The sequence below is a fragment of the Suncus etruscus genome, chromosome 14 (genome assembly GCF_024139225.1).
Source record: "Suncus etruscus isolate mSunEtr1 chromosome 14, mSunEtr1.pri.cur, whole genome shotgun sequence".
Lineage (NCBI taxonomy): Eukaryota > Metazoa > Chordata > Mammalia > Eulipotyphla > Soricidae > Suncus > Suncus etruscus.
Window position 1 is genome coordinate 88,833,692 of NC_064861.1, and position 26,079 is coordinate 88,859,770.

The 26,079-nt window shown below is 45.0% G+C and overlaps 2 protein-coding genes across 2 annotated transcripts in view; one reads left to right on the forward strand and one right to left on the reverse strand.

The window, feature by feature from the left end:
• LOC126028566 (poliovirus receptor homolog) overlaps positions 1 to 24,798 on the reverse strand; it is a 79,947-nt gene extending 55,149 nt beyond the window's left edge. The window contains exons 1-3 of the mRNA XM_049787519.1: positions 24,585 to 24,798; positions 13,173 to 13,535; positions 11,896 to 12,013 (exon numbers count right to left, since the gene is read on the reverse strand). Coding sequence (XP_049643476.1) covers positions 11,896 to 12,013; positions 13,173 to 13,535; positions 24,585 to 24,654 — 551 coding nt within the window. The 5' untranslated portion in view covers positions 24,655 to 24,798. The remainder of the gene's footprint in view (positions 1 to 11,895; positions 12,014 to 13,172; positions 13,536 to 24,584) is intronic.
• LOC126028281 (small EDRK-rich factor 2-like) lies at positions 11,086 to 11,313 on the forward strand. Its single transcript, XM_049787323.1, has one exon. The coding sequence runs from the start codon at positions 11,086 to 11,088 to the stop codon at positions 11,260 to 11,262; it is 177 nt and encodes a 58-aa protein (XP_049643280.1). The 3' UTR covers positions 11,263 to 11,313.
• Positions 24,799 to 26,079: the final 1,281 nt, after the last annotated feature.

The following is a 26,079-nucleotide window of genomic DNA, read 5'->3' on the forward strand; positions in this document are numbered from 1 at the left end:
AGGAGAGCATTCTTTTCATGCCATAGAAAAAACTGTGGCTGGCTAAATTCCCCTTTTATACCCCTTATTCTTTACACTAAAATCAGAATAGCCTGTTGTCCCACGTAGATTTATGTGGTCTTTCATTTCTCCATATTTCGCCATATGCCATTTGACCATTTGTGGATCCACTTTCCTCAAGAAAACTCAAAGAAGTTCTCTAACCAACCAGACCAAAGATTGCCCACAGCACCCCTAAGCCTACCAGGAATAATTTCTTTTTTTTGTTTGTTTGTTTGTTTTCATTTTGTTTTTTGGGGGGCCACACCCAGCATCTCATCTCAAGTGTTCCCCTATATTCAGCTGTGAGATGGGTATGCCCAGCTTTTTCATGCGTTGTCTTAAATCTCTTTCAAGAATAAGGCAGTGTGCTCTACAGCCATACCATCCTGAATGCACCCGATCTTGTCTGATCTCAGAAGAATAAGGCAACATGTGGAGCTGGACATTTTGCTGATTTGATGAGGGCTGTCGGAATATCTGTTGGTTTCAGTCCTTACAGAGGCCCCGGTGACATCCTAGAGGAGAGATGCAAACTTGACCTGCACGAATCTTTCAGAAGGTTTCCCCGTAATCCCACAGGCCTACACAGTTCTCGCCTGACTCTGTCCTCAGGGATAACACTTGGCAAGGCTCAGGGATGATATGCTGTGCCAGGGATTGAACACTGCTAGCCATGTACAAGGCAAGAGCCCCTCCCCACAGTACTATCATCCCAGTTCCTGCAAGGCTCTTTTAAACAAAACCCCTTAGACTCTCCCTGGGGCCCAGTGTCCCAGAGGAGCAGGCCTGAGAGTCTTTCTCCCCGGAAGCCAGGTGGATTCTCCATATGTGGGCTTAAGGGGTCAGAAGAGGAGCCCATTAAAACACATCCTGAGCTAGAAAGAGATTATACAGTCATTAAGCACTTGCCTTTCACATGGTTGATCCTGGTTCGATTTCCAGGACACATTTGGCTGTTGGGGTCCTCCTAGAAGCAATTGAAGACAGTAGTAAAGCTAAGCATTGCCCATTTGGCCCCAAAACAAAACAAACGAAAAAGAAAAAACACAGATTGCTGGCCCGGAGAGATAGCACAGTGGTGTTTGCCTTGCAAGCAGCCGATCCAGGACCAAAGGTGGTTGGTTCGAATCCCGAATCCCGCTGTCCCATAGGGTCCCCCGTGCCTGCCAGGAGCTATTTCTGAGCAGACAGCCAGGAGTAACCCCTGAGCACCGCTGGGTGTGACCCAAAAACCAAAACAAAAAACACAGATTGCATACAGGACAGACAGCTGAGCTGGCCTGAGTCCTGCTCTCATGCAGAAGACTCTGGTTGGTCCCTGCACCCATGATCCCCAGAGCACCAGTAGCGGTGACCCTGGGAGGCACAAAAACTACAATAAAAATCAGAGCCAGGAGACTCTTGCAAGGTGTTAGTCTTGCACACAGCCGACCCATCAACGACATCTTATATGGTCCATGAGCTCTGCCAGGAGTGATTCCTGAGCTCAGAGTGAAGAGTAAACCCTGAGCAAGGCTAGGTGTGGCTCCAAAACAAACAAACAAACAAACAAACAAAATCATGAAAATTTTAGATCTAACCTGAGCACAAACCTAAACATTTAAGTAATCACAGGAGGGTCAGTGGGGAAATGTTTGGATACTGCATAGAGGGTGCTTCTTGCGAGAAACCCTCACAACGGTGCAGGGCTTTGTGAAGCCCCTCAGCACCTCACCCCGCACTTAGCCCATTCTTTGTCTCATTCTCCACCTCATTCTAAGCCTTCCTCTCCCCCTAAGTCCCTGCATAAGTCTTGCCTTATTCTCCACCTCAGTTCTCCAAGGCGTTGAGGTGGCGTTGACCAAGGGACACTGAGGAGACACATCAGGAAACCACAGGTAGTCAGGGAGACTCAGAGGTTTGGGGCCAAGGACTCCAGGCCCAGGGGCTCCATCTTTCCATTCAGGACAGGGGAGGAGAGAAGGAACCAGCACAGGCCTGACAGCTCAGGGGGATCATGGCTCCAGGAGATTCAGGCCCAATAGACGAGTGGGGAATATTTTAGAGAGGAGACACTCACTGGACATTCTGAAATACTGCAAATAAATCAGGATTCCAAACGCCATGAGTATCATCACAATAAGTAAGATTATGAGAGTCAAGCGTGACCGAGACTGTTCTCTGGAAGGTCCTGGAGAGAGAAGAAGGCAGGGATTTAGGACTGAAGACTTGGGGTTCCCCCTGCCAGCAAACATTGCCTCTCAACCCTGTAGGCAGCCCACCCCCAACTCCAGATCTCTATGGATTATAAGTGTGGCCCCAGGAATGGCTGATCAGAGCATCCAATTCTGTATGGCTTCTGTATTTGGCCAGAGCTCTGACCTGCCTCGAGTTTAAGGGCCAATGAAACAGTGAGGGGGGTGGTATTTCCCTTTCAGGAGGTTGACCCGGGTTTCATCTCCAGTAAAAATTGCTCCAGATAAACCTCCAGGCACTCCAGTAAAGAGCACTGATACTGGGCGCGGAGAGATAGCACAGCGGCGTTTGCCTTGCAAGCAGCTGATCCAGGACCAAAGGTGGTTGGTTCGAATCCCCGTGTCCCATATGGTCCCCCGTGTCTGCCAGGAGCTATTTCTGAACAGATAGCCAGGAGTAACCCCTGAGCATCGCCGGGTGTGGCCCAAAAACCAAGGATACTAATAAATGTATCACAAGGAGCTTTGTGAATATATTCATGGTTTAAAAAATTAAAAAATATGGGAAATCTTATTGTAAAAAGCCCCTAGACAACGATCAAATGGTTTTAGAATTTTTTGTGCAAATGTAAGTAACATTTGCTTTCTCTCTCTCTCTCTCTCTCTCTCTCTCTCTCTCTCTCTCTCTCTCTCTCTCTCTCTCTCTCTCTTAGCACCTTTTAGTACCATTTATGTGTCATGAGGAGTGATCCCCATGCAGACAGGAAATGTTAAAAATTAGTGAGGGGACCCCTGAGCCCTTTTTCAGGAGAATAATCAGGGCTGAGGTGGTTTGATAAGCAGGCACCCTTAAGCATTTGGCTGACAAGACTGTGAAGACACCAAGATGAATGGCCTGAGTAAAGAAGTTAGAGATTTCCTAGAGTTTCTGGGCTTGCACTGACTGGCCACAGCCTGAGCCCTGCTCTCACCCTCCACCCTCGGTCTCAAAAAAAGGAAAAGAGGGGGCCAGAGAGATAGCATGGAGGTAAGGCGTTTGCCTTTCATGCAGAAGATCATTGATTCGAATCCCAGCATCCCATATGGTCCCCTGTGCCTGCCAGGAGCAATTTCTGAGCATAGAGCCAGGAGGAACCCCTGAGCGCCACAGAGTGTGACCCTCCAAGAAAGAAAGAAAAGAAAAAAAAGAAAGAAAGAAAGAAAAGGAAGGAAGGAAGGAAGGAAGGAAGGAAGGAAGGAAGGAAGGAAGGAAGGAAGGAAGGAAGGAAGGAAGGAAGGAAGGGAATAAGAAAGAAAGAGAGAAAGAAAGAAAGAAAGAGAGAAAGAAAGAAAGAAAGAAAGAAAGAAAGAAAGAAAGAAAGAAAGAAAGAAAGAAAGAAAGAAAGAAAGGAAGGAAGGAAGGAAGGAAGGAAGGAAGGAAGGAAGGAGGGAGGGAGGAGGGAGGGAGGGAGGGAGGGAGGGAGGGAGGGAGGGAGGGAGGGAGGAAGGAAGGAAGGAAGGAAGAGAATAAGAAAGAGAGAAAGAGAGAAAGAAAGAGAAAGAAAGAAAGAAAGAAAGAAAGAAAGAAAGAAAGAAAGAAAGAAAGAAAGAAAGAAAGAAAGAAAGAAAGAAAGAAAGAAAGAAAGAAAGAAAGAAAGAAAGAAAGAAAGAAAGAAAGAAAGAAAGAAAGAAAGAAAGAGAGAGAGAAAGAGAGAGAGAAAGAGAGAAAGAGAGAAGGAAGGAAGGAAAGGGAAGGGAAGGGAAGTGGAAAGGAAAGGTGAAAGAAAAGGAAAAAGGAAAGGGAAAGGAAAGAGAAAAAGGAAAGGAAAGGAAAGAAAAGAAAAGAAAAGAAAAGAAAAGAAAAGAAAAGAAAAGAAAAGAAAAGAAGAGGACTCGAGGTCAGAGCCTCTTCCAATCCTGAAGGGGAGTGGGACAGGCGACCTCTAGGGAAACCCTGCCAGGGTGAGATGCCATCCTCAAGATCATCATGCTGAATTGACCAACTCATCTTTGCATCTGCCAAGCCTGAGTGACTGTGATGTGACAAACCTGCTCTGTCCCCAACCTATCCTCAAAAATTTTCTGTAAGTAATGGGATGCCCCCAGATGAAGAGTTCTCCAGCATTTCTGTTTATGCAAAGGAACGAGCCCAAAATTATTCAAATATCTGACAAGGTACAAGGTGAAGGTGGAGAGAAAAACTATTTTTGTAGCTGATTAAATAAAACACATTCCAGTGGGCCTAACTTTAAACCCACTTCTTTGGAGTAACCAATGTGGAAATGTTCTTACTAGTTGTACTAGACCAGATCATAAAGAATTAAAAACTGCGGGCCCAGAGAGATAGTACAGTGGTGTTTGCCTTGCAAGCAGCCGATCAAGGACCAAAGGTGGTTGGTTTGAATCCCGGTGTCCCATATGGTCCTCTGTGCCTGCCAAGAGCTATTTCTGAGCAGACAGCCAGACAACCCCTGAGCAATGCCAGGTGTGGCCCAAAAAAAAAATTAAAAACTGCAAATTCAAGCATAAGTCTGGCTAAAGTAACTCAGAGCTGTGTTTATTGATAATACTATGATGCTTTGATTCCTGTTGTTTAACTTTTGTGTTATCATTACAGAAAATGACAGAGCTGTACCATTTACTGCTCCAAGACCTGATTGGTTAAGTAATTCCCCTGTCTAATTTATCTAATCCTCTTCAGATACTGGGACTACAGAACTGAACCAGTTAGCTGTTCATTTAGGGTAAAATAAGAGTTCACTCCTAGACTACAATCCCTTATCAGCAGGAATAAATAACAGAAGAATTGACCTTCAGCCACACTCCCTTTTAATGACTTCTAAGGTGGTGAAATCTCTAGGGAAAATATGAAACAGAATGGTCATCAGGAAAAGCTTCCATGGAAATAAGAAAAAAAAAAAAAAGGGCCACAGGAAGTCAATGAGCCAAGTTGACGATTGGAAATTACACTATGCCTATCTATCCCAGAGGGTGAGGCAAATAGCATAAATAAACTGACACTGACATTTAACAAAGATGGGTGATATAAGGGAGGAGCAAAACTTATGGCTTCCCTTGGTAATGTTAAGGGTAAGAGAATTATTACTAGATGTGGGAATTCCTCATCTCTGTCTGACCCAGTGCAGGAAAGGCAACTTGAGTTTAGAGATCTATGTTGTTCTCTCCACCCCAACAGCTGTTTAAATTGCAGGATCAAAGAGAAAGCAGGAGGTCGGAGAGATAGCACGGAGGTAGGGTGTTTGCTTTGCATCCAGAAGGTCCTTGGTTTGAATCCCGGCACTCCATATGGTCCCCTGAACCTGCCAGGAGCAATTTATAAGTATAGAGCCAGAAGTAACCCCTGAGTGCTGCCAGGTGTGACCCAAAAACCAAAAAAAAAAAAGGAAAAGGAAAGGGAAAAGAGATTTCTCTGCTGGATATAAGCATGTGTCAGAGTAGCCACCTGGCTGCAGCACAGAGGGAGCTGGACCCTGAGACTAAGACTGGAGGTGGAGTTTTGGGAGTGCTGTCAACCTGAGCTGTTTATCCCAAATATCAATAGGGCCTTCAGAGAATGTACTCAGACTAACTCTAATGGGGAGCACCAGTTAAGGCAAATAAGGAGGGAGTCAGTAGCTTAACTGCCTTAAGGTTCCAGTGTGCATCCCATAACCCAATACCTCTTTTTGGCCCAATAGCTAGAGAGGAAGAGGCACTCAGGACCATAATAATGAGGGCAGTGGTCCAGACAACAGACTGGCTGCTCCTGGACTGAGAGAAGGACCATTCTGCAGGGAATACAAGGTTTGGACATGTGCCTCTTACCCACCCCTGGAGGGTGGGTAAGGTCCTCTTACCCTTACCTAGACACCAAGGTCTTCTCCCCTTACCTAGACTATTGCAATGAGATTGCAGGGGCCAATATAGTTCCGTGGGGAAATAATCCCCATCAAAGCTAAATGGAACATGGCTTTGATCCCCTGTATGTTTGCCACTGTTTTTTGCACACCCAGATTATTTTTACATCATCAGTCATTCTCCCACCCCAGGTGTCATACCTGGCAGGAGAGAGTGGGTGAGAACAAGATATACTCTCCCATCAAGTAGATACTGATCAGGAAGTTAGCTGAAGTTGCTTTCCAGAGTAGGTGGGAACTCGACCTAGGCTCTGTGGGAAGGATACATCTATGCTAACAAGTCAGAAGTCAGAAGTCACCCGTGAGACACTGCAGCAGGTGAAGGCTGGTTTTCAGGAGTGAAAAAGGCAACGGAAAGATTCTGCCACCTGGTATAAACAGTGGTTTACGATGCTTGTGCTAAGGTCCCAGTCTGTGCCCACAAGTAGGGACAAGGATGAGTAATCTCAAGGAGAGTCAAAGATTTGACTCAGATTCATAAGAAGAGGAGGGAATGTTGGGACCTAAATTCTGAGGAGGGACTCCATTTGGTAAAAACCACATGGCAGGCTTCTTCTTAGGTTCTGAGCAGGGAGAGACACCATTTTGTAAGGACCACATGGTGTAAGCCACATGCTGGGGCTTCACAAGCCTATTTCCATAGACCCCCACCCCAATCTACCTGGCCATACCAGTGGCCTATCAGGGAAGAACAAAGATGCAGTAGGAAGGTACCCCTAGACAAGAGCCAATCATTTTAAGGTTCATCAGAAAAACTGGAACCTCCCTATATTCCTTCCCTATATAATCTTCCTCATGACCTTGGGCGGGGCTCATCTCCTTTGGGGGATTGCCCTGGCTGGCCAGCCTGGGGGTCTTGTTGGCAGATGGATTAAAGTATTACACTTTATTCCAGTTGTGTGGTTTCACCCTTCTACTCTGGAACCCTACAGTAGTATTGTGAGTTTGGAAAAGGATTGATGACGATACTGAATTTAAAGGAAGTTATACAAAGATTTTTCAGGGAGTTTCCAAACCATATGCAGACTTTCTGGGGAAACTCCTGGATACAATCTAGAGGCAGATTAGAGGCAAGGAAACACAGCAGCAACTAATAAGACAATTAAATTTTGAGAATGCCAATGAAGATTTCCAGGCAATCTTACACCTTATCAAAGAGAGAGAGAGAGAGAGAGAGAGAGAGAGAGAGAGAGAGAGAGAGAGAGAGAGAGAGACGATATCATGGGATACCTAAGAGCTTGTTGGAACACTGGTCTTATTAAAACATCAGTCACACATTCATGCTAGTGAGGCATATTTCATATGAAGGTAAGCTCAGGATAATTGGGATGGATCAAGCTATTCCCTCAGATAACAGACCTTCTTCTAATACCAGACTGAAGTGTGGCTGGGGAAACCATTGGCCTAGAGACTGGCATTGGTCTGGTAATCCTGTCTTGAGAAACTGAAGAGGCCAGCCTCATGTTTCATAAGCTCGAGGTAGATGTTTTAACTGCTAAATTAGGATATTTTTGCAGAAATTGCAGAACAACTCCTTTACCTGACTTCTCAAGACCATGACCCAATCATCCTGTCTTGAGAAACTGAGTAAGGAGCCAGTCCCTGGCCCCATAGGATCATGGGACACTTCCATCTGCACCCCAATGTCAAGCCAACAGAGCTAGATCAATAGATTTGCTGCAACCTGTTACTGCAGCAGGTTATGCCTTGGATATCCACTGCTCTGACATTGTAACCATAACACTGGTCCAGTGCCCTTACAAGTTAAAATTTGGCATAAAGGGGCCAATCCTGCTAGGCACAGTAGTCATGCTCCTGGGAAGAAGCAGTCTGACTCTTAATAAAATCACTGTTCATGTAGGGATAATAGACTATAATCATGTTGGAGAAATAATAATTGTTATTCAGTGCCAACTGTTGGGACTTTTGAAAAGGGAGAGTGCGGGCCGGACGGTGGCGCTGGAGGTAAGGTGCCTGCCTTGCCTGCGCTAGCCTAGGACGGACCGTGGTTCGATCCCCCGGCGTCCCATATGGTCCCCCAAGAAGCCAGGAGCAACTTCTGAGGGCATAGCCAGGAGTAACCCCTGAGCGTCACAGGGTGTGGCCCAAAAACCAAAAACCAAAAAAAAAAAAAAAAGAAAAGGGAGAGTGCATTGTGACTCCTCTATGTAATGCCTGGCCAGTCTGATTGTTCTAGGATTGAAGGCTTTGGTAGACCAATCCCTAGCAGCTTCTGCTGATCCTCTCGTGACTTAGAGGCCTCTGATGGCATAGAGCATTGGTCCAAAAGGACATGTGGCCACCGGCGACTATGTAGCTCCCCTACCCTTGAATCTATGGGTTGTAGACCAATGGTGCACTCAGTTCAATATTACTCCCTCAGCTCCCTCTAGATCCTAATTCAGAGACCAGTGAAGTTCAATGCCTGCCACATATCTGTATTCAGTGGAACTCTCACGATCCCATGTAGATGCCGCAGTGGCCCCTCATCAATGCAAAATTAAAGGTCCTAATAGTTTTAGTAGTGGAATAGCTTAAGTTGGGGCATATTGACCTCATTTTCTTTTCAGAATGGAATTCTCCTCTTTTTGTTATAAAAAAGAAGTCAGGCAAATGGTGGTTGTTAAAAGACATAAGGAATGTTAATTCTACCATAGTTTCTATGGGCACCTTACAGTCAGGCCTTCCTGACCCAATAACTATTCCTAAAGACTAGCGCTGGTTGTGATAGATTAGTTAAAAGACTGCTTCTACAACATACCCATAGACCAAAAGGACTGTAAACACTTTGCATTTCCCATTCCCTCTCTTAAGCACCCTTGTGTAGATATCAGTGGATTGTCTTATCTAAAGAAATGATCAATACACTTACAATGCATTAATATTTTGTTGATGCAGTTCTATGCCCTAATTGTGCAAGGTTTTCTTATATTATTCACTCTATGTATGATATCTTATTTCCATGTTCTAACAACCAGGAGCTTCAGAGGTTATATGAGGATGTGATGACATGTTTGTCAGTGGGTGGTTTATAGGTTGCCTCAGAGAAAATATAAATACTGCTCCATATGAATATTTCTATTATATTCTGGAAAGCACTGAAGTACATCCCCAGAAAATTTCCATCTACCAAAAAGATCAAAAATTTCTAGGAGGTATTAATTGGATCAACCCCTCCCTTGGAATTCCCAACTCTGAGCTCGGCAACTTATTTCTCATCCTTGAAGGGAGATTAAAATATGTGGACCTTTACATGCCTTATCCCAGAAAAGGCCTTTCTGAGGTCAAGGAATAGTCCTTGGCAAGAGAGGGGTGAGCATTCAGGCAGCTGAGGGGCTTCTCATCAGGGACCACAACCCTCCCTCAGAGGCAATTCTTCTGGGCCTCTTCCTGGGATGTCTGTACTCCCCACTGGCTCCTCACCTGGGAGTAGGACTTTTATGGTTGCCTGGGCCGTTCCCAGGTTGTTAGAGACACGGCAGATGAAGGTGACATTGATGGACTCTTCTGAGGGCTGGAGCTTGAGCCAGGCACCCTGGGGTACAGCAGAGGGCGGCAGGAGACCCATGGTCCTGGAGACACGGGGTAAGATCACAGCGTTTGCTGGAGCTAGAGAGACAAGGACTGAAGATCCCACAACATCTCCCACACTGTGCCCCAAAGTCAGAGGCCCTGGAGTCCCCCCACTGTCCCTTTTACTTCGGAGAACTACTAGGAGAATCTGAGATCTCACCTCAGACCATCCCAAACCTTCCTGTCCTCAAGGCCTGTGCGACATCCAATCTCTGATACTTCCCTTGGCTCCTGCTCCCTCCATCACTACCCCCAAATTGGTGTCCTGAAAGAATTTTCTAGAACAGAGCTCATGGCCCTGCTCTGCTCAGATCCCTAGAACTCCTGCCTCACTCAGAGGAAAGCCAAGTCCTACTTTGTGTCCCCAGAGTTGCTCTGAAACCTCAGATGATGTTATTTTAGACCACTTCCTTTGCTGTAGTCTGTAGGCTTTGGAGCAAATGATGTATTTTTTTAGGGCACAGGTGATCATTGATCTTGGCATGATACAGTGCCCAGCGGGGAGTGTGAGGATATGGGATAGGAGGGTAAGCACAGGTCTAGAGCAGGCCTAGGAAAATCAGGGTATCTGCTGCCTAGACTGAGACCTATGAAACTGTTTGTGCAAAACTTTTTGGGGGGAGGGTCCCACCCGGAGGCACTCAGGGATTACTCCTGGCTCTGTGTTCAGAAATCATTTCTGGCTTGGGGGATTATATGGGATACCAGGGATTGAACCCACATCTGTCCTGGGTCAGCCATGTGCAAGGCAAACGCTCTACTGCTGTGCTACCTCTCTGGCCTACTGTGCAGAACTTTTTAATGGCAAAGCCACTGTGGATGAGAGAGTTGGGCTTGAACCCAGGTCTCATCAAGTGGGCACCTGTTCCAATACTGAGCTCTGTTTTCTGCCCAGATTCAGGATATTTTATGCATTTATTTTTTAAATTTGTTATATATTTTGTTTTGGGACACCAACAGGGTGCTCAGGGCTTTCTCCTGTCTCTGCACTCTGAAAGCTATCCTAAAGGCTTCCTCTGACCTGGAGATAGATTTAATTGGAGTCAAAGGTGACTTCTCTATGTGGATCTTTTCTGCTATTCATGCATTAAGACTATTCCCCAGCCCCCGTGTTGTTCAAATCCAGGAGTCCAGGGGTCAGAGAAACAGTGCAGCAGGTAGGGCACTTGTCTGGCATGAAACCTACCTTGGTTTGGTCTCTGGCACCCCACAGAGTACCCTGAACCTCACAAGACACAAGAATTAGCCCTGAATACCAATGGACATAGCCCCTAATAAAAATATTTGTTTAAAAATAAAAGACCGGGTGATGTTGCAAGAAAGGGGCTTGATTTGCGACGTCGGTCTGAACGAGGGGACATAATGGAGGCAGGCCTGGAGCCACTGCTGTCACTCTTACCATGACCCAAGGTAACCAGCACGAGCTCACCCGCCAGAAGAATATTAAAAGGCAGAGCAACTCGGTTAAAGGAAAGCACCTAGATGATGAGATTTCTGCTGCCGACAGCAAGCAGAGGGACTTGGAGATCATGCAGCAGAAGCAGAAAAAGGCAGACAAGAAGGAGGAACCCAAGTAGCTTTGTGACTTTGTGTCCAACCCTCTTGCCCTTCGCCTGTGTGCCTGGGGTCTGTCCCACCATGCTCATGTTTTCTCCTGTAATCCTAACAGATCCTAGCACTGGTGACATTCTCTTTGCCCTGAGTCTGCAGTGGGTCCCTTTTGTGCTTCATTCCCCTCCAGTAGCCTCTCTCCTCCTGCACCACTCCTGGGGCTGAGAGGGTTACCTTTCCCCAGGGTTTTTTTAGTCCTATGGGGCTTACCCCAAAGTATTAAAAGTAACTTTGTAAAGAACAAAAAAAAAGAGAGAGAGAAAGAAACAACCAATCTATCCTTTCATACCCAATCTCTCCTCCTTCAGTCCCAACAGTCCATTCCCCAGTTCTTCTTCCCTCAGATCCAGAAAATAATCCCTCATTCCTGCCCTCAAACCCAAGTGTCCATCTACCAGCTTCCACCCAAGACCCTGGGCCCTGCTCCAAGGACCTCCTCTGTCAGGTTCAGGCATCAGGTCAGTCCCCATTCTCCTCACCTTGGAGTGAAGACCCAGCCTTCAGATTCAGCCCTGAGACTTCATCTTCCTCCTCCCCCTGAAAACCCAAGAATCCATCTCCAGCCTCCCCCATAGACCCGCATCTGCCCCAGCACTCACGTGCTCCACTCATAATTTCTGGGCTCTGGGTTCCCACGAGCATCACAGCTCAGGCTGGTCTCCCTGTGGCCCTGATGCCCGAAATCATCATACAGGGAGATAGAGACCTGGGGGGCATCTGTGAAAGGATGGGGACAGGCTCAGAGACAGTAGCCACCGTGGGGCCCATTGATGAAGAAAAATCCCATGCCTACAGGAAAACCCAAAGAACAGGAACTGGGGGGGCAGCAGGACTGGGGGACATGGGGGACTCCAGAGTTACCCAGGATGTCTGAGACGTTCATAATGTCACAAAATAACACACTTCAGTTTCCATGATTGCCTCCAGCTGCTGGAAATGCACCAAATCCCCAGATATTCCATCACACAAAGCTCCTTTCTGCCTATGTTCTGAGTACAGGGCCTGGATGAATCCCTTAGTTTCACCAGTGTGCACCATAAACAGAAAAAAAATATATGAGAAATGTAGGTATGACCCATCTAATGATGGTGGTGTTGGTGGCCTAGGTGAAGGATGGTGTATTAGTGGTGTTGGTGGTGCTGATGGAAGTGCTATTGTCACTGTGATTGAGAGAGGAACAAAGCATGCATATCTCAGCTTTAAACCCTTTTCTTAAGAGTTCAATAAATGGGGCCTGGAGAGATAGCACAGCAGCGTTTGCCTTGCAAGCAGCCGATCCAGGACCAAAGGTGGTTGGTTCGAATCCCAGTGTCCCATATGGTCCCCCGTGCCTGCCAGGAGTAATTTCTGAGCAGACAGCCAGGAGTAACTCCTGAGCATCGCTGGGTGTGGACCAAAAACCAAAAATAAAATAAAATAAAATAAAAGAGTTCAATAAACTTAGCAGGACGGTGGCCTTGGAAGTCGGAATCCGCTAAGAAGTAACAATTCACCTGCCGAATTAAAATATATATATAAGAATTGAATAAACTCAGGGGATGTCTGGGAAAATAATCCAGGTCCCTAATCCAGAGAGTAACTGCTCCAGCACAGGGAAAATGAACAGAAATAATCCCAGTCTCCAAGGTCCTAGACAGCCAAGGGGCATCAGCTCATTCTTGATACTGAGATGCAGCCCCCAAACTCCCACATCTGAGCTGGGAGGTACCCTCCTTCCCTTCCCTTTCTGAGTTCTTCCTGACGCACCTACCCCAGCAGCCTTGCACTTCATCATCCAGCTCAACCCAGGTTCCACCCATACAAGGTTGATCCTCCCAAACCCCTCACCCCTGCCCACTGCCCACTGCCCACTGCCCCTTCCCTCACACCCACTCACAGAAGACTCGGACCCAGGTGCTCGCCCTCCCGCTTCCCTGCAGGAATGTGGTCACCTCGCAGGTGTAGTTGGCATCATCATCAGGGTGCAGCTCAGTCAAGGTCAGTGACGCATCCAGCAGATCTGGGTCCTTCCCAGCAGAAATGAACTGCACACGGTTGGGCTCCGTGATGTTGGGGCCCTGATCCCGGTCGAATTCTGCCACGGTGCTGAGGTCCCCCCATGGTTCCAGCTTCTCCCACCTTATCTGTTTTACCTGCGGGATTTCAGACTCAACAGGCTGCAAGACACAGGTCAGGTTCACGGTGTCGCCCGGGGAGCCACACACCTCAGGGGGTGCCAGCAGGACCACCTTCCTGTCACCTGTGGGAAAAGGAGGAAGGAGAGGAAACAGGCTGAGAGGGCTCAGATCCAAGACCCAGGTCTGGAAGGGGAGGAGTCCCCGGGCGTTCTCAGGTGGGTGATCTCCAGCAAGCTGGGTGCAGGAAAAGAGGGTTGTGGGAACGAGGAGGAGTCACCTGGGTAGGGTGGGATGAGGGGATCTGAGCAGTGAACCTGTGCGGCATGGTGTGCAGCATGTGATTCTTTGGGCTGTTAGATTTTAAATCACCGAGGTTGCTATATTTTAAATTGTGAGAAAATACTGTGGTTAAAATTTTCCATTTGTGGGGCCAGAGAGAGAGCACAGCCGTAGGGTATTTGACTTGCAAGCAGCTGATCCAGGATGCATGGTGGTTCAAATCCCAGCACCTCATATGGTCCCCCTAGCCTGCCAGGAGTGATTTCTAAGCACAGAGTCAGGAGTAACCCCTGAGCGCCGCCAGGAGTGACTCAAAAACCAAAAATAAATAAATAAATAAATAAATAAATAAATAAATAAATAAATAAATAAATAAATAAATAAATAAATAAATTTCATTTGTGACTAGAGAGACAGTAAAACAGGCTAAGCACTTGCCTTGTATACAGCCAAGCCAGTTTGATTTTTGGCATCAATATGAACCCCTGATCCTGCCCAGAGAAATCTCTGGTCATCTCTAGATGTGGCTCAAAATCCAACCAAGCAAGAATCCATTTGGATCTTTTGAGTGGTGATATAGTGGGAAATACAGTGGATCGGGCATTTGCATTTCATATAGCAGATTTGGTTCAACCCCAGGCTTAGTTTGGTCCTCAGACACTGCCAGGAGTGAGCTCTGATCAGAGTCAGGAGGAAGCTTTGAACACCAGCAGGTGCGGCCAAAATACAAATCAAACCAAGAGAGAGAGAGAGAGAGAGAGAGAGAGAGAGAGAGATTAAAAAACAACCTAGATTATTTTTCAGACATCCCCTGAGATGACCCCAGTTGCCCCACCCCCAGCACTGATTGGGAGCTACTAATAGTTTAGGCTAAATATATAAATAATTTACTATTAAAATTGAATTTTTCAACCATTACATATCTTTTATATGAAAATTGTGATTTTATGACCTATTTGAATAATGTCTATATTGTTTTTAATTCATTTATTATGTTTTCCCCATTAGAACTTAAAGTTTCTTAAAAAGCACAGAAACTTTGTTTCATGCAGTTTAAACAGCCTTAAGACAGTGTTCAAATCCAATGTAAAACTCAAGAAATAATATGCAAAATTAAATCATAGGGACAAATGTCATTTCCACTTTTCTTAATGTTTTTATAATTTTCATTAACTGGAAGAACCTTAATTTTTTATTTATTTAATATTGATTCGTTCATATTCAGGAATCCATAAACGAAGTCAAACTTAAGTCAGCCATTCCTCAGAGATTCTTTTGGGGGTTTTTTTGTTTTATTTTGTTTGTTTGTTTGGGTTGTTGTTGGATTTTTTTGTTGTTGTTTTTTTTTGAGGGGGTTGAGTTTTTTTGGTTTTGGGGCCACACCGGTGACACTCTGGCTATGCGCGCCCGACTATGCACTCAGAAATCGCTCCTAGCTTGGGGGACCATATGGTACTCTGAGGATCGAACTGAGGTCTGTCCAGGGTTAGCCACACACAAGACAAACACTCTACCCCTGCGCAATAGCTCAGGCCCCAATTCCTCAAAGATTCTTAAAGGAATAACTTATTTTTTAAAGAACAATGCTTTAAGTTCACTAATCACATTGAAAATTGATTGGAAATAAAAGACAAGTGTGATTCAGTCATAAAAAGCCATATTAGAGCTCTCTGTGATCATTTACAAAATAGTATACAGAGTTTTAACTGTGATTCGCCTTGACTTTTATAGGACTTACATGTCTAAAACCGATAAACCCTTTTAAATCATAATTTTAAGTGTCCTCTCACTAACTCTGTAATTGTAGTTTACTTTCTTTATAGACATAAAAAAAAACATCCTGTTTATGTCATTATAATCTTGATCTTTTTAAAACCATTATTTCTCAGATTTTTATTATGCAATCACTAGTTTCTTGGTAGTGTAAAGATACAGTTTCCAGGGCCGGAGAGATAGCACAGTGGGTAGGGCATCTGCCTTTCACATGGCTGATCCAGGACGAACCTCACTTCAATCCCAAGCTGGGAGCAATTTCTGAGCGCATAGCCAGGAGTAACCCCTGAGTGTCACTAGGTGTGGCCCAAAAAACAAACAAAAAAAAATCCAATTTTCAGTGGACACTGTTAGAACCTTTTAAAAAAGAATATTTATTTGTGGGCCCGGAGAGATAGCACAGTGGCGTTTGCCTTGCAAGCAGCCGATCCAGGACCAAAGGTGGTTGGTTCGAATCCCGGTGTCCCATATGGTCCCCCGTGCCTGCCAGGAGCTATTTCTGAGCAGACAGCCAGGAGTAACCCCTCAGCACCGCCGGGTGTGGCCCAAAAACCAAAAACCAAAAAAAAAAAAAGAATATTTGTGACAAATTACCATTGTCCTTATAAGAAAACGTCTGTCAGGCTAGAGTGATAGCACAGCAGTAGGACATTTGCTTTGCAAGCATCCAATCCCAGACAGACCTGGGTTCAATTCCAGGCATCGCATATGGTCCCCTGAGCCTGCCAGGGGCTCTTGCTGAGTGCAAAGCCAGGAGCAAGCCCTGAGTGCCAAGGGGTGTGACCCAAGCCCCCCCCCCAAATTTGTCTCTCATATGTACTTTTGTACTGAAAGTTGTTCTCCGAAATATATGTTAGCTCTTAATGTAGAGTTCTAGTTTGGAAAAATTATGAGATTAGGATGATTTTTCTTACAAAAAAAATAAATAAATAATAACATTGGAGTTTTAATTAAAAATATAAATAAAGGTGGGGCCGGAGAGAGAGCATGGAGGTAAGGCATTTGCCTTGCATGCAGAAGGATGGTGCTTTGAATCCCAGCATCCCATATGGTCCCCCGAACCTGCCAGGAGCGATTTCTGAGTGTAGAGCCTGGAGTAACGCCTGAGCTCTGCTGGATGTGACCCAAAACAAAAAAAAAAAAATTAATATTTATATATATATATATATATATATATATAAAGGGCCAGTGCGGTGGTGCAAGCGGTAGGGCATTTACCTTGCATGCACTGACTTAGGACAAACAGAGGTTCAATCCCCCCAAGTGTCCCTTATAGTCCCCCAAGCCAAGAACAATTTCTTTTTTTTTTTTTTTTTATGGTTTTTGGGCCACACCCGGCGGTGCTCAGGGGTTACTCCTGGCTGTCTGCTCAGAAATAGCTCCTGGCAGGCACGGGGGACCATATGGGACACCAGGATTCGAACCAACCACCTTTGGTCCTGGATCGGCTGCTTGCAAGGCAAACGCCGCTGTGCTATCTCTCCGGGCCCAGTGTCTACTGCATTCTATGACTGCATAATATGGTTAAATATTTAATAGACAATAAAATAGTTCCCAATAAAGTTATCTATTGCATAATATGCAAAGTTATTTCTGAGTGATTAATTTCAGCAGATCTAAAATAGCAAATAATTAAAAAAGAAAAAAAGATTACATACATGAGACTGATTTTATTAATTTTCTTGTATTATTTATTATTGTATTTTATTCATATTAATCATGTTGTTACATTAATTAATAATATTTGTTATTATATTTTTATGAAATAATAATCTTTAAGCCACCCTCATGAGTATATTATGATCACAGAATCTTGTTGTTGTTGTTGTTTTTGGGCCACACCCGGTGACACTCGGGGGTTACTCCTGGCTATGGCTATGTGCTCAGAAATCACTCCTGGCTTGGGAGACCATATGGGATGCCAGAGGATCAAACCAAGGTCCATCCTAGGTCAGCCACGTGCAAGGCAAACACCCTACTGTTGCACCACTGCTCTGGCCCCATGATCACAGAATCTCAATTATGAGGAAGGCTATCAATATGGCAACATAAACCAACTTTTTATTTTTCCTTGCAGATGAATGAAACAAGAGGAATTATTAAAATGCATTTTCCCTGGTTTAGTCAATAGCAACATGTGGTTCTCATCATTCTAATTTTAAAATAGTTTTAAGGAATCACTAGAAGTCATTTATATAGTTTGTAATGGGTGAGTAAGCATAGAAATCCTCTCTCACACCCACACACCCACATGATTACATTATGACTACAGAGTAATCTTTCAAAATCTTTTTTTAGTTACTTTATTTTATTTATTTTTTTTGTTTTTGTTACACAATCTACTCAAAATACAGCCATGAGATCGGGGCTCTTCTTGATTAAAAGGCAGTAGGAGGGGTCGGAGAGATAGCATGGAGGTAAGACGTTTGCCTTTCATGCAGAAGGTCATTGGTTCAAATCCCTGCAGCCCATATGGTCCCCCAAGCCTGTCAGGAGCGATTTCTGAGCCTGGAGCCAGGAGTAACCCCTGAGCCCTGCCGGGTGTGACTCCCCCACCCCCCAAAAAAAAGGCAGTAGGACACAATAAAGCACAACATCAGGTCTCAGTGGTGATTGAGAAGGTTAAAGTGTGTGTGTGTGTGTGTGTGTGTGTGTGTGTGTGTGTGTGTGTGTGTGTGTGACAAACAGAGGCAAAAATGAAAGTTTGCACAGATTGGTATGCCATAGGAGGGCACATACACAAAAACACAGACACACACACACTTCTCTACACGGAATAAGTCATTTGAACCTGAAGTAAGGTAATCTTTGTTAGTCCTTTGTGATTTGTGAATTCTTTCTTGTTTATTTGTTTAAATTTTTGGAACCAAAACTCAAAGATTACTTCCAGGTCTGTGCTCAGGAATTTACTCTGGCAATATTTGGGAGACCATGTAGAATGCCAGAGATCAAACCCATGCCTGGTATGTGCAATGCAAGTACCTGATTCGTTGTACTTTATCTCCAGCCCTTGTTTTGTAAATTCTTCCTTGCTTAATAGACATAACTTTTTTTATTTTGGACAATATAATTCCTCTTCTTTCCGTGGAAAAGTAACTCAAGAGTCTGAGTTAGGAACTTAAGGAAAGGAAGGAAAGAAAGAAAGAAAGAAAGAAAGAAAGAAAGAAAGAAAGAAAGAAAGAAAGAAAGAAAGAAAGAAAGAAAGAAAGAAAGAAAGAAAGAAAGAAAGAAAGAAAGAAAGAAAGAAAGAAAGAAAGAAAGAAAGAAAGAAAGAAAGAAAGAAAGAAAGAAAGAAAGAAAGAAAGAAAGAAAGAAAGAAGAAGGAAAGAAGGAAAGGAAGAAGGAAGGAAGGAAGGAAGAGGAAGGAAGGAAGGAAGGAAGGAAGGAAGGAAGGAAGGAAGGAAGGAAGGAAGGAAGGAAGGGGAAGGAAAGGGAAGGAAGGAAGGAAGGAAGGAAGGAAAGGAAGGAAGGAAGGAAGGAAGGAAAGGAAAGGAAGGAAGGAAGGAAGGAAAGGAAAGGAAAGGAAGAAAAGAAAGAAAGAAAGAGAGAGAAAGAAAGAAAGAAAGAAGGAAGGAAAGAAAGAAAGAAAGAAAGAAAGAAAGAAAGAAAGAAAGAAAGAAAGAAAGAAAGAAAGAAAGAAAGAAAGAAAGAAAGAAAGAAAGAAAGAAAGAAAGAAAGAAAGAAAGAGAGAAAGAAAGAAAGAGAGAGAGAGAGAAAGAAAGAGAGAGAGAAAGAAAGAGAGAGAGAGGAAGGGAAGGAAAGGAAAGGAGGGAAAGGAAAGGAAAGAAAGAAGGGAAAGAGAAAGGATGGAAGGAGAAAGGAAAGGAAGGGGAAGGAGAAAGAAAAGGAATGGGAAGGAGAAAGGAAAGGAGAAAGGAGAGGAAAGGAGAAAGGAAAGAAGGAGAAAGGAGAAAGGAAAGGAGAAAGAAAAAAGGAAAGGAGAAAGCAAGGGAGAAAGGGGAAAGGAAAGGAGAAAGGAAAGGAGAAAGGAGAGGAGAGGAGAGGAGAGGAGAGGAGAGGAGAGGAGAGGAGAGGAGAGGAGGAGGAGAGGAGGAGGAGAGGAGAGGAGGAATTAGATAATTCCAGTTGAATCAAATCTTGAAATATGGTCAATAAACCAGGAACTGAGCATGTTACACTGCAGGGTCCGGAAAACCCGATTTCCAGCTGCCCGGCGCAGAGTAATGAAAAGACTCATGCCCAGCAATAATGCAAGCGAGTTCCGTTTATTATCTGACCGGTCAGGGTCCGAACCCTAAACCTTAAACCAGTCTCTTTTTATACAGAATTTAGACAGGCTGATTCATTCTTATCATCAAAGCACAATCTTAAAAGAAATGGGAATGAGCACTGACGTAGGAGAACTGCGCCCAGGGTTGTGAGATAAAGGTGATTTCAAATTTTAAGATTTTAGGGCGGTGGGCCACACAGGAGCAGGAAGCAGGGAGGCCGGGGGGTAGGGGAAGCAGCATTTTCAAATCTCAAGGGCGGGTGGGTCACACAGGGGCTCGTAAAGCTATGGGAAGCAGGGAGGCCGGCAGGCAGGTTCTGTAACTTGGCACATAAGAAATATGCAGGTAGGCAGTTAAAGAAAACAACTTATGATTAGTTGAAATGAAACGGGAGAGAAAAACAACTTATGGCTGGAGTTTAACAAATTCATATCATATTTTAAAGCTTTCATTAAAAGTATGTTTTTCGGGCCAGGAAGGTGGCGCTAGAGGTAAGGTGTCTGCCTTGCAATCCCTAGTGTAGGACAGACAGCAGTTCGATCCCCCGGCATCCCATATGGTCCCCCCAAGCCAGGGGTGATTTCTGAGCACATAGCCAGTAGTAACCCCTGAGCGTCAAACGGGTGTGGCCCAAAAACCAAAAAAAATAAAAAAATAATAAAGTATGTTTTTCACTTCTTTCAACACTGGGGACTGGTGTTGGACTATCGAATGCCAAAAATCACTGTATTATGAGCAGCTTTGTAAACAACAATGTTTAAATAAAGAAAAATATTTAAAAAGGAACTGAACAATGGTGAGAAGGAAGTCTGTAAAATAAAAATATCTGGAAGTTGGGTGAGGCTGTCTCAGCCAACATGTTTCTTTCTTTTTTTTTTTTTTTTTTAATTATGAGAACAAAGATGCAAAGAAAGAGGACAAGGTAAAGTTACAGTGGAAGGACAATCACCCACAGCATAATTCTCAGAAGAAGTCCCCTTGCTGATATCTTAACTTTGAACTTTCAGCCAAAGAACATTAAGATAAATAAAACAGAATCCATGTACAATTACTTTGTCCCTCAAGTCCCCAGATTGTAACACATTATAATATTTATTAACAGCACACAAGGCAATCTAAAGCCATAAAACTTACGTAACTCCTTAAACATTAGAGGCATAGTATTTTTTACATTTCCATGTACATGCATATTAGCTTAAGTTAACCTCAAATTTTAAGTGTTTTTTTTTAAGGATTAGAGTCAAAGGAGCACAGTAAAAACGGTATTAGAGTGGCAATTGTTGTTTGCATAGGCCCACCAAAATATGAGGGGCATGAAAAGGAATAACCTTGGCCTAAATACAAAGGGACCCTACCCCTGAAGTTTCCTGGCATAAGACCAACTCTAGGCTCCAGGCAAGTTATCGTCCAATCCAAGACATTGACTGTAGTGCCAACACACTTTTTACACAGTCTCTGTTGTTGGTATCATGTTTCTGTATTAAAGATCCTGGAATCTGCATATCCTACATTGAAGTCAGGATGTGGAGCGTCCTCTCGTTTCACCTCACTATTAAAGGGCAATTCAGAGAGCCCTGTCCTGTAAGCAGGTCATTGTTGTTGTTAAGTCTTCTCAGTGTTAAGGGAAGTCTCTTTTGAGCAGGTCGATGTCTAAGCAGTGGTGGGTCTTCCGTGGTAGAGGATTGCTTCCAGGTGATGTTATAGACAAACCTGGATGTTTCATGGATGGCTTCCCTGGTTCAGGGGTGAATGGAAAATGCCCTTTCTTCTGAGGCCTGTGCCAGGTCGTTATGTCAATGTTCAGGGTGTAAGGTCCCTTTGCACTACAAGATTTGTGTGTTCCAATCTCTATTAGATAGGACCTTATTTGTATGTATAGTATTTTCCCATTTTAATGTGCCTATGCAAAAAAGGAGCAATGTCACATGGCGTTATTGGCACATATGGGGGCCGTAAGAACAAGTCCAACAATCCCCATGACATGGTTCAATCACAAGCATTAATATGGGGACTCTTCCACCAAAATTCCTTGTTGAACAGCTCATAAAGAGAAGATAAAAAGTGGTTAGAATAGTCACTGTATCAGAGATTATTTAGTAAGACTTTTTGCTGTCAGAGAAAAAACACAAAATATTCTAAAGAAATACGTGTCCTTTTATGTCTTTTGAAACAGTTTGGGGTTGTTACACACAATGCACGGCTTTGGTCTGTGATTAGGATTGTGCAGTACTGAAGTTAAAAAGATTAATGTGGGTTAGTGATGTTTGGGGGGGTGAGAGAGTTAAGGAGCAACATGTTTCTTTTTTTGTTTTGTTTTGCTTTGTTTTGTTTTTTGGGTCACACCCGGCAGCGCTCAGGGGTTACACCTGGCTCTATGCTCAGAAATCGCTCCTGGCAGGCTCCGGGGACCATATGAGATGCTGGGATTCCAAGCTATCTCTCCGGCTTAGGCAACATGTTTTAAACCCCTTGGGCAATGAGTCTGATAAAGAAAAAAGTGGCTGAGAAAAAATAAACCAAACAGTGAGGAAGATTAACCAGAGTCAGCATGCTTTTTGCTTCAGGGCCTCTCTCTGCCATGTGCTCATTCTCCTCCAGCCCAAAGCCAGAACTCTTTCTTTATTCCAACCAACCCCCAATTCCAGGTGGGGGAAGGTCAGTTCAAACATAAATCAACTAGGCAGTGGGTTTTTACATCTCAAAGGAAGGGGTTAGGGAAAAAGGAAGTTGGGGAGCAGGGTCTGGTTATGGGATGCTAACAGTGAAAAGATCTTGAAACACCGGCACTAGAAACACTTAATAAAATGTTTACCCTAACACTTTTGCTTGATTTACATAGTTATAGTAATAGTTATTTCTTGGTATGGTTAAATAAACAATTTATCAAAATATTGAATTATCTTCATGAAGTTTATGAGGTTTTATAAGGCATTATAACATTATAAGACATTATAAGAGACAGAGAGAGGAGAGAGAAAAAAGGAGAGGAGAGAGAGATAGTTATGCAGGTCCCCTAATATAAAAAAGAAATTGAGAGACAGACAAGCAGACAGAGACAGAGAGACAGAGAGAAAGCGCTGTGCTGGAAGGCCTGAGGCAGGTCCTTGCCCCTCTCTGGCTTTTTCTCCAGATCAGTCAAAGTTACTAAGTACAGTGACCACTGAGTTGCTCCCACAGGTCAGGGCTGTTCCCCTCAGAGCCCCCCTCAGCCCCTCAGCACTCACAGCTCAGCAGGTAGTCTCCCAGCAGCTCCCTGATCCAAGGGCTACTGTCAGCCACCATCATAGAAGGGGAAACTGAGGCACAGAATACTTTGTTCCAATCTCACAGTGAGTAAGTGCAGAGGCAGGATCTGAACTTGGGCCATCAGCAAAGTCCTGACTCCCATCTAAAGGCTCCTGTGAGAATCTTCATTGTGTAGCAAAACTCAACATCACAAACCATCAAAAAAGGAGAGACCAGAGAGAGAGATTGATCCCCAGAAAATGTTTTTCAGAGCCCCTTCAGGAGTGATCCCTGAACAGGAGAAATATCTGTGAACCAGAGCGGTGCCATTACAGTTAGGGCCTCGCCCTAGAAAGACTAGGCAACACAGAGCCTGGACCGAGATGTGGAGACACCACCACCACCACCACCACCACCACCCCACCAGGCCCCAGGTTCCTGGAAAGACTGGGTGAAATAAGCAGATAAGGCCCATAATGTGTATCTGTTCATCGCCCTAACCGTTAATTCTGCCTAGAAAGGGGGTTAGGAATGTTGCTACTGGCCTTGAGGACTGGTTCAAAGTGAATAAATTGTGTATGTATAAATGAGGATAGCCCATTCTGCACTGAGTCTTAATAAATCTACCCTTTTCTCCTCTATTCTGTGCAGTGCCTAGCCATCTAACACCCTAGCACTGCCTCCCAGTGTTTCCCAGAATCCACACAAAGAATTCACTTTTATTTTGGTTTTAGTTTGGAGCCATACCCCAGCAATTCTTCCTGGCCATGTGCTCAGGAATCCAGACAGGAAAATGGCAGTGAGGTTCACCCACCCTGTGCTGGTGGGGATGGGGAGCAAAAAAGAGTTTAAGGAGAGACAGTGGCAGCTGGTTCCCCTTCTGGAAACTGTAGAGATGCTTCTTAGAGCTGGAAATAGGAGATCCAGCATCCAGACTGCTGGGCATCTAATCAGAGACCCTTCATCCTCTGCTGATGGTTCTGGATACACCCCCTGGGCCCCATCCCTGAGGAAATTTTCACCACCAGACTGTCCTCCCAGATGCTCTGAGGGTTCAGAAGTCCCACCCAGACCAAGGCTTTAGAGCATCTGGTGCCCAGCACCTACTCAGACCCTGGGGACTGAGTCTGATCCTCAGTCCCCTGCCACCCCAAGAAAGGCTCCTGGTTCCACAGTCTGGGGCCTTCAATCCAGCTTCCCCACTCTCCAGCATGTTCTGGAAACAGGAGAGGCGCCTTTCCAGGGCTTCAGAGCCTGAGTTTGTTCTGAGCTGGGAGTGCCCAGGAGATGTAGTCTCTGGATCCAGAACATTTGGTGGCTGCGTGCATGTGTGTGTACGTGTGTGTGTGTGTGTGTGTGTGTGAGAGAGAGAGAGAGAGAGAGAGAGAGAGAGAGAGAGAGAGAGAGAGAGAGAGAGAGAGAGAGAGAGATGTGTTACTGGTTGGGTGGGTGCTCTCAGATGGGCACCTCAGAACCAGCAAGAGTAATTTGGGGCAGAAGTATTCTGTGGTGCTGTGCCTTTATTGGGCTGACTGACCTAGTGGCTTAAGTCTCTGCTTTCCTGAGAGCCAGCAGATCCAGTGGTGCCCTAATCCTACCTCTGGGGAGAAACAGGAGCCTGGGGAATCCTTGGGCCCAGCGCTAGAAGAAAGGGTCACTCACCGGCTCTTGTTGAAGCCCAGAATAGTGGCAGCAAAGGCAGCAGCAGCAGACGCAGCGGGGTCCAGGCCATGTGGGGTGGGAGGCCCAGCGGGGCTGGAGCAAAGAGGGAGGAGGAAACAGCGATGTTCCTCCGCCCTTTGGCGTCTTGCTGCCGCACGGTTGTTTATTGTTTCAGTGTAGGAAGCCTATGGAATTCACAGCCTGCAGAAACAGAGTCTGCTTTCTAAAAAGACATTCTAAAAATGGGAAAAAAATTTTTTTTGACTGGAGTTAGTCCATCCCCATTCCATTCTATTGGTTCAGCTTAGAGCTCACTAGTTCCGTCTTTGGCTTTGCCAGAGAACTGACCTCTGGCAATGGGCTGAAGAAGCCAAGAATGATGACAGAGCCCAACAGGTTTTTTGTGGTTTGGTTTTTTTTTTTTTGGCCACACATGGCAGTCAGTGCTCAGGAATCCAATGTACATAGAACCAGGATTCCCTATAATATCACTCCAGTCCAGAGAACCCAGTTCTCAACCACTCACCTACTTTCTTTGCTCCCTGCAGTTCTAGATCAGGACAGGCCTAGTCTGAGCACTGTGGCAGTTGATTCGGCTCTTGGAGTCACATTTCCTTCCTGGGGAGGGGGACCACACCTCATGGTGCTCAGGGATCACTCCTGGCTCATGGGATTCTGTGGGATGTCAGGGATTGTAGTGTTAAAGGGCTGTAAGTCTACAAGAAATCAACCCCATCTGTCCTGTACAAGGCAAGCGCCTTCCCGGGGCCCCCAGATTACAACTTTAAAAGTTCCTCCATTCTCAGGGATGTAGAGAATGAACCCTGCCCAGCTGAGCCCCATATGGGGTCTGTCAAAGCTTCAGCACCACTGTCCCAGTCTCCTAGAAATGCTCCCTGGGTCAACAAAAGGAAAAAGGACAGGCCTACGGCTGAAAGTTTGGGGAGTGAGATAACCCCTCCCTAAAATTTCCCAGTTTAAATTCTATTGTCTGAGCTAAGAGCAGACCAGAAATTCCCAAGCTTCCTGCTGAGAAGGACCCCAGGCTGCTGGGCAGACTGCCCAGCCAGTGAGCACTGCAGGGTGGATTCCACTTGCCCCAGCATTCTTGCTCTCCCTCATCTCACATAACCTCATCTCACACATCCAGGACATTTCTGCTTTCTGTTTTGCACATGTGATGTATGTTCTTTGTTTCTCCATGCCTGGATCCTCATTCCCTCATAATGTGGGAGTTTCCTGCAAACTTTTTGGCATCTGGATAAGCTGTGACCTCACCATGTCTGTGTAGCAAACACAGACCCAGGAGCTGGCAGAGAGACAGTGCAGGGAGTGAAGGCTCTGGTTTTTAAGCTGTTTTCCATAGAAAATTTTATGCCCTTGCCTCCTATAGTTAAAAAAAAAAAAACACTGAATCAGGGGCCGGAAAGATAGCACAGCGGTAGGGCATTTGCCTTGCATGCAGCTGAACCAGGAGTACAGTAGTTCAAATCCT